General features: G+C 36.2%; 2 protein-coding genes across 2 annotated transcripts; one reads left to right on the top strand and one right to left on the bottom strand.

The window, feature by feature from the left end:
* On the bottom strand, positions 6,523 to 10,029 carry LOC107607511. The gene is made up of 2 exons (XM_016309460.1): positions 9,966 to 10,029; positions 6,523 to 7,364 (listed from the first exon to the last, which is right to left on the bottom strand). Exons 1-2 carry the CDS (start codon positions 10,027 to 10,029, stop codon positions 6,523 to 6,525), a joined length of 906 nt encoding a protein of 301 aa, XP_016164946.1.
* Positions 9,734 to 10,983, top strand: LOC107609840 (E3 ubiquitin-protein ligase ATL23-like). Its single transcript, XM_016311886.2, has one exon. The coding sequence runs from the start codon at positions 10,154 to 10,156 to the stop codon at positions 10,535 to 10,537; it is 384 nt and encodes a 127-aa protein (XP_016167372.1). The 5' UTR covers positions 9,734 to 10,153; the 3' UTR covers positions 10,538 to 10,983.

The raw sequence follows: 11,600 nt of genomic DNA, 5'->3' as shown, positions 1-11,600 counted from the left end.
TAGCAAGTCAAGTTGTATTTACTGATCATGATATCTGAAAAGCTATTTTTAGTTTGGATACCATATATTTAGAATTTTCCATGGATGAGTCATAGGCCATAGTATGAAAATAAATTATTTTCAATGGCCTTTTTCATCCTTCCTTCTAGCCTATTCCAGAGTATACTAGGTGTTTTATTTTGTTTGCTTGCTTTAGAACTCTATGAGCTGGTGACCATTTTCCTTTATTGATTTTAGGACTTTAAAACATGAAACCAAACATGTTATTACACAAACTTTAGTATCTCGTTGAGATGATAGAGTCATGAATTGTTTTTACGTAAATAAAAAAAGAAAGACTTCTCGCTTTTAGATTTTTTCCGAATTATATAGTTTTGGAGTTCAAAACAAATTCAAGCACAAGATTTTGTAAAATAGTATAGTAAAATTTTTTTAATTTATTGAAAAAATCGAACAAACCTAACCAAACCAAACCGATTTTAATCAGTTTGGTTTAGTTCGAATGGTCTCGGTAAAAAAACCGAACCAAACCGCATTGCAAACACCCCTAGTCTCTATTACCCGTCGCAGAAATGGGACAGAGACGGAAATGAATTATGGGTGACGGGGCGAGAGCGGGAGGCATGTCCTCGCCCCATAAAGACCCGTTGCCGTCCCTAAGCAGAGCACTCTACAAAATCATAAGGCACAAGACATATAAGTTTTTTTAATCTTTTTTATTGAACCGCTTTAACCATATACTCAATTCTTTCTTTCTCTTATTCTTTATTATAGTATTTGAGATAAAATAAAATTATAAAAGAAAATAAAACAACCCCTATCTTTATTAATGAGATTATATGTCATTGTCTCATTGGGGTAAAAAAAATTAGACGCATATTTTTTCCTAAACCCCTAACACACTCTGGAGAAATCCAACATCGCCCACAGGCTTTTTTCTTACCTGGCTATCCCAAGTTATATTATATGATTGAGCACCTATGAAAAGGACAAATATTCACCAGAGCTATTCAATGTTCAAACAAATTTTTTTTATCAAAGTTATGCAATTTCATTACTGAAAATTGGTCTAATTTGGACTACAGGCAGAATTGTAATAAAGAGAATAGGAAGTTCCAACTTTAATAAAATGACTTAAGCATAAGGAAACTAAAGAGGTAAAGTAAAAACTCAAGGGTCTCATCTTCTCTCATGCACACTTCTTCTGGCCATCTCCACCATAGTTCTTGAAGGGGTGATTTTACCTTCAAATACCTAGGTGTTTCTTGCTAACCAGATTTGCCATAAGAGGTTTGCTGCTACTGCTCTTTTTTCATTCGAATTTTCCTCCATTCTCAGTTCTTCTTCCAGCTGAATCCATGACGAACTGATTTCCTATCGGTAAATAAATAAAAGTAATCGTGTTGTAAGTATAGTTTCTAAACCAACAGAAAAATCTTTTCGTACAAAAGTTTTGGTTGTCACAAGTAACAAACCCTTTAAAATTTATAACCGAAGTATTCAAACCTCGGGTCGTCTTCTCAAGGAATTGCAGGGAGGTATGTTCTTATTATTGGTTATGAGTTTTGTAAATTGGGGGTTTTTGAGATAAGGAGCAAGTAATTTAAATGACAAAAAAAATAAATTAATAATAATAAAATCTCTTGGCAAGGTATAAGAATTTGGAATTTCTATCCTAGTTATCCTTATCAGATATGATGAGAATTGAGTTTTAATCCTACTTAGTTAACCTTTACTAAAGCAAAGAAAATTCAAGTGGACTAATTAGTTTGATCCTCAAGTCCTAGTCGATCCCTGTGGGAAGACTAGCTTTAGAGCGATCTAGATCAATTAGTAATCTGCCAATTTCAACCACTGCTGAGTTTGACAACTCAAGTGTTACCAATTACTTAACCAAAACTAAAAGGAAAAAAATATCTAAATTAAATTAAAAGCATTCATAAATAGAATAAAACGATCATAAACTGAAATACCTCAAATAATATTAATTAAGAAAATCATAATATGAATGTAGCATAAGCTAAATTGGAAAGATAAATAATAATTAAAGGTATGTAATAAAAATAGAAAATAAATAAGAGGAACATTAAGCTTGGAAATTGAGAAGAAATAATCCTAAATTCTTTAAGAGGAATCCTAATCCTAAATCCTAAGAGAGAGGAGAGAACCTCTCTCCCTAAAAACTACATCTAAATTATGAAAAGTGAATAATGGAAGACATCTTAATGAATGGATGCATTCTCCCACTTTATAGCCTCTAATCTGTATTTTCTGGGCCAAAAACTGGGTCAAAAACAGCCTAGAAATTGCCTCCAGTGATTTTTGTTACGTTCAGGTCGCGGCAGGGTGACGCGGAAGCGTCGTCTACGCGTTTGCGTGGATTGCGTTTCTGCCAGGTCATGCGTCCGCGTGATCTACGCGTTCGCATCGCCTGGCTTCAAGGCAGCTATAACAAATTATATATCGTTGCGAAGCTCAAGATGTTAGCTTTCCAACGCAACTAGAACCGCGTCATTTGGACCTTTGTAGCTCAAGTTATAGTCGATTTAGTACCAAGAGGTCAGGCTGGACAGCTTTAGCAGTTCCTTCAGTTTCTTGTATTCCTTCACCTTTTGCATGCTTCCTTTCCATCCTCTAAGCCATTCCTGCCCTGTAATCTCTAAAAAAACTTAACACACATATCAAGGCATCGAATGGTAAAAAGGAGAATTAATATTTGGTAATTTAAAGGCTCAGGAAACGTGTTTTCAATCATAGCATAAGATTAGGAAGGAAAACGTAAACTCATGCAAATCATATGAATAAGTGGGTAAAAAATTGATAAAAACCACTCAAATAAGTACAAGATAAACCATAAAATAGTGGTTTATCAATCCACCACTTCCATGGTTCTCGAGCTTGAATCTGCCATGGCAGATTTGAACATTTCCAAGCTTCAGTCACATATGGGCACTCCCAGAAACAATGAAAAATGCTTTCTTGTGACCGATTGCATTTTGGGCACCAGGGTTCGATGGATTGTATTCGGGTGTTTAACCTTTCTTTCACAGGGAGTTCTCCGTGCATCAGTTTCCAGAGCAAATTTTTTATTTTTGGTTGACAATTAATTTTCCATATGCTCCTCCATAAGTCCTTTCTTTTGCATTGTTCTGGCAGGTATTCAGTTGGTGGGTGGTAGAAGTTAAATGCTATTTTGTATCCTGAAGCAACAGTGAAGCCGCCCCCTTTCTCCAGCATCCAGGTAACTCTATCCTCTGTCTCATGAATTGGAGTGTTGATTATTATTGTAGCTATTTCTGGATTGAAATTGGACTGAATTAAATTCTGGTTCCATGTTCTGTTTGAATGCTGTAATTGTGAAACCCATTCTAGATTAGCAGTCATTGCCATGGTAGTAATAGGAGTAATTAAAACATAATCCTTCACCCATGAGTCTTCTCGAATTCTGATGTTAAATCCCCTTCCTACTTTCCATAGTATACCTTTTTCTAGCACCTTTCTGCCCTCGATAATACTCCTCCAACCCCATGATGAGTTATTACCAACCTCTGCACTTAGGAAGCTTGAATATCTATAATATTTGCTCTATAACACTTTACTAATGAGAGAATTAGGTCTGGAAATTAACCTCCAACCTTGCTTTGCGAGCATGGAAAGATTAAAAGCCTTCAAATCTTTAAAGTTTAGTCCCCCTTGCATTTTTGGTCTGCAAGAAATCTTCCATCCGATCCACTGCATCCTGTTTTCTGATCTTTTCTGCCCCCACCAAAACTGGAGTATGGCTCTCTGAATTTCTTCAATTAGTGTCTCCAGTAACTTGAAGCAACTTAGTGTGTATATGGGTATCGCGGTTGCCACCACCTTAATAAACACTTCGCGTCCACTAGAAGATAATAGAGCCTTCTTCCAATGGCTAAGCTTCTGACATACCCTATCTTTAATGTAGTTAAATGTCGCTTTCTTTGATCTCTGAACCACTGCCGATAAACCCAAATATTTGTTTTGATTGCCAACATGAGGGACAAGGAGAATCTCCACCAAATGGTCTCAGACTGGAATTGGTGTGCTCTTACTAAAGAAGACTGATAATTTGTCCAAGTTTACCTTTTGGCCACTAAGTTCTTCGTAAGTTTGTAAAACCTGTAGCAATCTCTGGCACTTTACTTCTGAAGCTTTGCTAAAAATAATTGAATCGTCTACAAAGAAAAGATGATTGATTGTCGGACATCTCTGATTGAGTCTGAAACTAGAAATTTTCAGCCTCTGTTCTTCTCTGTGGAGCAGATGGGAGAGTCCCTCTACGCAAAACAAAAATAGGTAGGGAGATAGAGGATCACCTTGTCGTAATCCTCTACATGGTTTAAAATAACCATGAGGTTGTCCATCCACAGTAATAGAGTAAGATACCGTCGTCACAAGTTCCTCAATCCACTTCATCCATCGATCACAGAAACCTAGCTTCTTCATCACCTTCCAAACAAAACTCCATTCCACCCTATCATAAGCCTTGCTCATATCTAGCTTTAATACCAAATCATAATATCCATGCCTTTTATTTTTGAAAAAATGCATGAATTCGTGTGCAATTAGGACATTATCACTAATCAACCTGCCCTTTATAAAAGTACTTTGAGAGTCATTGATTAGTCTATTCATAACTGATTGAAGTCTGTGCACCAAAATTTTAGATATGATCTTATAGAAAACAGAGCTAAGACTAATCGGTCTAACTTGTTTCATAGAATTAGTGGCCGGTACCTTAGGTATGAGACATATGTGAGTATGATTAAAAGCTTTCAAAATTTTACCTCCGTAGAAAGGCTTCTGACAGCTGCTGTCACATCTCCCTTTATTGTACTCCAAAAGAATTGAAAAACTTTTGCTGTGAATCCATCATCTCCCAGAGCCGAAAAAAGGGTTGATGGAGAAGACTGCTGCTTTAATTTCCTCTTCAGTCACTAGCCTACACAGCATTCTATTAGTGGATGCATTTATTTTTAGGCGGATTCCATCTAATTCTGCAGTCGGATCTATAGGACAGCTTGTTGTGAATAAATTTTCAAAGTATTTCTGTGCAACTTCCGCTATTTCTGCCGGTTCCTTTGCCCCTCCTCGTCCTCCAACTCCTTTATTCTATTTTTCTAGTTCCTCGTTTGAAACTTGGAATGAAAAAATTTAGTATTTCTATCACCCCAGTTGAGCCATTGCACCCTAGACTTCTCCCTCCAATACCGCTNCGCTCTTCTTCCTCCAATGCGTCCTCTAGTTCAGTTTCTAAGATTCGGATAGCATTCTCATCTGCCTGAACTCCTTTCTGCATTTCAGATTCTATCTGATTCTTGAGAATCTGAATTTTCTTCCTTGAATTAGATTCAGAGTGCTGCTGCGTGCCATTGTACAATTGAATGTCTACAACACTTTAGCTTTCCAGCTAGCTTAAACATTGGAGACCCCTGAATATCTATTATCCATGCCTGTTTGATTAAACTAATCACCTCTTCATTTTCACACCATCACTCCTGAAATCTGAACCTCCTTTTTACCCTCCTTTTCTGCACCACCCGTGTTGAGAAGAATGACCTTATGGTCTGAACCGGAATCGGATAAGTGTGCAAAAGTGGTTGCTGAAAATTCACCTTTCCACTCATTTGTAACAAGAGCTCTGTCCAATCTCTCCTTTATATGATTCTCTCCAAATTGAAGATTGCTCCAAGTGTATTTATCTCCCTCATAACCAATGTTGACTAGCCTTCCCTCATTGATGAAATCCCTAAACTGTTGTATTGAAGTGCTGGATTTTTGTCTTCCTTTTCCTCTTGATTTTTAATTGCATTGAAGTCTCCTATTATTGCCAGCGTTTACTCCCTCCTTCCAATATCTGCAATAGTTTTACAAATTGAAACCCTCTATTTGTCTCATCTGTGTGCAAGTGAACTCCTACAATTTTTTCATTTTAAACCCGCTTGCTGGTCCTCTATGGAAAAATACACAAAGAACTGGTCATGTTCCACTATATGCACCCGCACTTTATCCTTCCAAGCCACTACTAATCCTCCAGACAGGCCCATTGGATCAACTGTAAAAACAGATTTTTAGCCTTCCCTGCTTAGCACTCTCTCCACTATTAAGGTACTATTTTTTGTCTCACAAAGAAATAATACCTCGGGGGAATGGGATCTAGAAATCCCTTTGATGTTATGAACTGTCAAGGGTTTTCCCAAACCCCGACAATTCCACATCATCACTTTCATCCCTCCTTGGGTGCCAATTGTTGGGTGACACCCTCTCCCTTATTAAGCTCTTCCTCTTCCTCCTGACAAAGTTTTTTAACACCTATACTCTCCCCCGATCCTCCAGATCTCCTCTTAATACCTAAGACAGCTTGAAAGCTGTGTTTTTTTCTTGCTATTTGCTTTAGATTTCGTTTCTTAATTTCTCCTCCCCTTCCGTTACCTCTTGCAGCACTGAAGGTGAAGCATCCATCATCTAATTTGGGCAGAGTTGACTCTATTGATTGGGCCACTATGTTGCTGTCTTTATCTCCTTCTTCCCGTGTTTCTGAACTCCCCCCTTATTCCTTTCTATTATTAGCATTTTTTGGCCACTTTGCACCTGTTGATCATCTTGTTTGATTTGTGAGTTCTGGTCCTGAACAAAGAGACTTGCAAATTCTCTTATCAGGTTAACTGGGATTGGTTTTTTCTGTTTATCTATGTCTTCCTGTGCAGCATTGGGTTGATTTGGATTGTTATTTTCTTTTTGATCCTCCACTCTCCTACCGAATTGATTTGCCCTTAGCCATGCTCCCCATTCCGCTTCTTCTTCTCCTCCTTGCGCTATATTTGCTAGGTTTTCTGAGCACGCCCTAATCTCATGCCCGATGCACCCACAACAATAACAAAAATTACCAATCCTCACGTACTTAAGCTGAAGGTCAATAATTTTGTTGTTGCTTCCCGAGATTCTTATCTTCCTCCTCAATGGTTTTGTGATGTCTAGGAGGATTTGAATTTTTAAAATCCTCTCCTTCTTTCCCTTCATAGAGAATACAGCAACATCCATCACCTTTTCCAGCGTCTCTCCTACTCTTTTTCCCAATCCTTTGGTTTTACATTGCTCCGATAAACCCCACAGTTGTACCCATATAGGAACATGAGAGAATTCTACATCATTGATAATTGAATCTTCCTTCCATCTTTTCAGATTTAGAATATAATTCTTGAACAACCAAGGAACCCCTTTCTCCACATTGAGCAATTCGATTTCATCCTTGAAGAAAAATTGGAATTTGTTACCTCCGTGATCTAAAATCCGAAAGCCTTCTGGTTGTCTCCATATTGTGTTTAGAGCGGCCTCCAATGTACCTGCACTGAATAATCTGTCTGTCAGTAATCTTCTAATCAAACTTTTGGTACATAAATCTAATCTTTCTTTGATGTCCTCATCTACAAAAGCTATGATCTATTCCTCCTCTAATTTAGTCTGTCCTCTCCCCGTTCCCTGTGAGGCAGCAGGAGCTGCCATTGTATTATCGTTGACACTCTAGAGATTTTGACTAGCAAAATAAATATTTTCTGCAAATGCTAGCAAAACTTGAAAAACCCTAGCAACAGGGCAGTCATTAATGTTTGAGGTTTTCAATGTTCAAACAATAGTTCTACAAAAATTAATGTACATATTTCTCTGAGATAAACTTTTTTTATTTTCTTTTAAATACAGTTGAAAGATTTCATAAAAAGTATTTTCTTATTTGATTTGAAGACACAATAAAAACGACTCAAAAATAGGTAAACACACTTGTAAAAAAAATTTAAAGAATGAAATTTATATTTAAAACAAGAAACTAAGAATGAAACTTCTTTTAATTAAAAATACGTATTAATTTTTGGCCTATTAAATTGGACAATATTCAAATCTAAAGAACCTAGTTCTTCAAAATCTTTGGTAAGGGGGAGGGGGGACGCCACTACTTGCCCACTTCATCCCTGACCTGTAGTAACAAAGAAAAAAAATACCTATATCAGAATACATCTTATTAAACGTAAGACCCAGATATAAATTGCCAATCAGTTATAACTCAAATGACATAATCTCTCCATACTCAATTAAGAGGTTGCGGGTTCGAGTCTTTTATCTTTGGTAAAAAAAAAAAAAAACCAAGGTATAAATTGAACTAAATAATATCTAAATACATAATAGGCCATTAGAGAGGAAGTTCATACTTTATACATAACAGGATTTTTTATTTTAATAAATAAAATAATTATAATAATTATTAAAATAAATAATTTAAAAATATTTATCGAAATAAATATTTTTTTTATATCTCGTTTAAGTATAAATGAGATAATTTTTCATGTATTGTATTTTTTTAATTTTATATATCTCGTTTATAGTATAAACGAGATATATGTATTTATAAATAATTAAATATAAATTTTGAAAATAATAAAAAATATTAATAATTTAAATTAAACCAAATTATTAAAAATGAAATGTTTCAAATAATAGATTTATTTTAAATAATAAGGATTAACACGTTTATTTAGATTGTACATAAGTGCATTATTAAACTGTTCACTATTAATACGGTTATCTTTTTCTAACTACACACTATTTAAAAATTTAAAATATAATTTAAATATATATAATTTATTTGATGACCCAGTTAATGCATGTCATTATTCTATTGACATAGAATATAAAATCTTTTCTACTAAAATTATATTTCAAATTTTTATGTACTCCCATGTAACAAATAAAATTTGTACGTATTCGCGTGCAACAAACAAAAGAATTTCAAATGGCATAGATTCTCCATATTCTCTTAAGAGGTTGCGGGTTTGAATTTCATATCTTTCAAAAAAAAAAAAAGTACTTTTTAAGTAAACGTGTTAACGTATTTATTTTAAATAGACAGTCTATCTTATGTACCAATCTTCATTTAAAAAAATCATTGTCATCCTTTTTTATTGGAAAGTGAAGTATTGCTAGACTTTTACTTGGCAAGGACGAAACATGATATAAGCCAGAAGTTGGAAATACAGCTAGATATTGACTGTGTTGAATAAAGATTTTTTTTGTTGGTATGTAAAAGGTTTGAGAAAAGATTTGCTGATACATCTCAATGCTAAAAAATTTGGATATAGAAGTAGGATGACTGTTAAATCTTAATACGATAATTTTTGGTATTTTTTAAAATTATAGAAAATACATGAATCAGATTTTTCGATTTGTGTTTAAAAATTTTTAAAAATTTGGGGTACACAAATATTCGATTTGTGTTTAAAAAAATTTAAAATTTAGGATACCCTACCAATTTGTGTTTGAAAATTGAAAAAATTTGGAGTATTACAAATCGAATCGTCCGATTTATGTACTCCAAATTTTTTTAATTTTTTAAACATAAATCAAACCGTCCGAATACAGAAATTGAACGTGTCTATCTCAAATGCTAACCATAAACTTTATTGTTATATTTGATAGTAGGAATGGTTATTTTTCATTAGAAGTGAAACAAAAATGTTTTGCAAAATAAGAATTTATTTGTACAGTATTATTTGAATTAATGATAACACAAAATGATACATTTTCCCTTAAAGTAATTATAACTAAATAAAGGTATCGCCATTTCAAAATCAAAATAAAATAAAATAATGAATATCCATCCTGGTCCGAGTCTTCGGTTTGCATACCATACTCCCCTTTACACGCAGGATGTTAATTAAGTGTGAAGAAGCCAACCCACTCACTCACTCTCGCGTTCACATAAATACATCATCACGCATTAAGCCCCCATTCCACTCGCAATTCTCAACCCAAACCCCATCACCTTCGCCGAAACAGAACAAAGGCTCACGCAAACATACACACAACCCTCCAAAAACAACCCACCGCGATCTCTGATCTCTCTCTAAGCTAAGCAATATTTTAATTTCCCCAGTCACACAATTTCCCATACATACCTTGTTGCTTGATAATTTTAAGCGACGATCGATATGGTGAGAACCTGGCACTGCTTTCCACCATCATCCCCTTGTTGGGTGCTTCTCCGTCAACCGCCACAGCCACATTAATTCTCTGGCTCTGTGATTTTTCTGTTTGGTGCGACCAAACTCAATCGGAGAAGCCAGCAGCGAAGGTGCAGAGCCAAATGCTCGATTCGGTTCTGTTGGCGCTCTTTCTGCCATGCCTTGGCATGAGCGCAATCTTTACAGTCTACATGTGCCTTCTCTGGTACGCCACCACCCGTCACTCGGCTGACAGGCTACCGGTTAAGCCAGTCTCTGAGAAGGGCCTCTCCTCCTCTGACTTGGAAAAGCTACCGAAAATACCCGGTAAGGAACTGGTCATGGGCTCCGAATGCGCCGTCTGCCTCGATGAGATCGAGAACGAGCAACCGGCTCGCCTGGTTCCTGGTTGCAACCACGGGTTCCATGTTGAATGCGCTGATACCTGGCTCTCCAAGAACCCGCTATGTCCGGTCTGTAGAGCCAAGCTTGACCCTCAGCTTTTCACTCCTCAAAGCCATTGCTGAATCTGGAAACAATGCAATTTTCCCTTCATTTTCTCCGTCTTCCTCCTTCCCAGTAATTACAGCCTTAGCTTGCCATCATTAAAATTAAAATAAATAAATAAAAATGAAGGGAAAGATTAAATTTTAAGAGCCATAGAAGCCGCCATTTACATCATAGCCTTAGTTTATTTGTTATTGTGTAGTCACTAGTGTTATGTTAGGGGTCGTTTGTTAGTGACTATGGTAAACGTAGCGCCGAAAGCACTCTTTTCTCTTTTGGGAGGTTGTCGCTTTCACTGATCTTGGAGAGGGTTGAACGTGCGGAGGAGGTTGGCGAGGTGGAGATTCATAAACTTTATTAATTACTAGTAGTTTAATTTCTTATTAATTTGTCAATTTATTTATTGTTATTATTATTATTAATTGGATGTGGTTGATGTGTAATGTGTTCGAGAAGCTTTCCAGAATTTGTTGCCTTTATTATTGTTATTACTGTTTCCTACTTTTTAATTTTTATTCCCCCTCCCAACAAAAGAAATTTATTGCATGCAAAAGGGGTGTTTACTCTGGCATAGCATAATTGTCATGAATAGAGGGTGGAAGAGGGCAGAGAGCGGGAAATTCACGCAAACACGTAGTCCTTCAGGTTTCGTCGAAGCAATTGTTTGTTGGGTTGGGCCGTGAACTGAACGATTTCATGTTCTTTTCGTAACGATTGCAGTTTGATCTTATCAAAAGCACAACTAGGTGCCAGCTAGATAAAATTAATATTATTAATTTATACATGTTATACGAGCAGTAGTACAATGGTCCTTCTTCAATTCCTTTAGGTTAAGCGCCGCTGTGAAAAAAGAGCAATTAATTGAGCACTATAAGGATTGGTTTGTGGTGGGGTTTGTTGAAAATGGCTTTATTCATGAAACCAGGACCCAGGCCAGGATCATTGATTGCATGGGATGGCCCTCAAATGGTGAATGGTGGCGCCACGTCACGGATGTGGACAGTTAGCAGCCCGTGGGAAAAGACCAAATAAGGTCCTTAAGTTGCATCGGTGGCAAAAAGTTTGTTGCATAGCATTTGACTT

Source organism: Arachis ipaensis, chromosome B07 (assembly GCF_000816755.2).
Source record: "Arachis ipaensis cultivar K30076 chromosome B07, Araip1.1, whole genome shotgun sequence".
Taxonomy (NCBI): domain Eukaryota; kingdom Viridiplantae; phylum Streptophyta; class Magnoliopsida; order Fabales; family Fabaceae; genus Arachis; species Arachis ipaensis.
This window is presented reverse-complemented; position numbering and strand designations above follow the sequence as displayed.

What these genes read in the sequence shown, in the direction of transcription:
- LOC107607511 (XM_016309460.1), bottom strand. Translation starts at nt 10,029, where the DNA reads ATGGTGGAAAGCAGTGCCAGGTTCTCACCATATCGATCGTCGCTTAAA. An exon ending in TAAAATTATCAAGCAACAAG is followed by an intron (nt 7,365 to 9,965) that starts GTATGTATGGGA and finishes TATTCAGTGCAG; the next exon opens with GTACATTGGAGGCCGCTCTA.
- LOC107609840 (XM_016311886.2), top strand. Translation starts at nt 10,154, where the DNA reads ATGCTCGATTCGGTTCTGTTGGCGCTCTTTCTGCCATGCCTTGGCATG.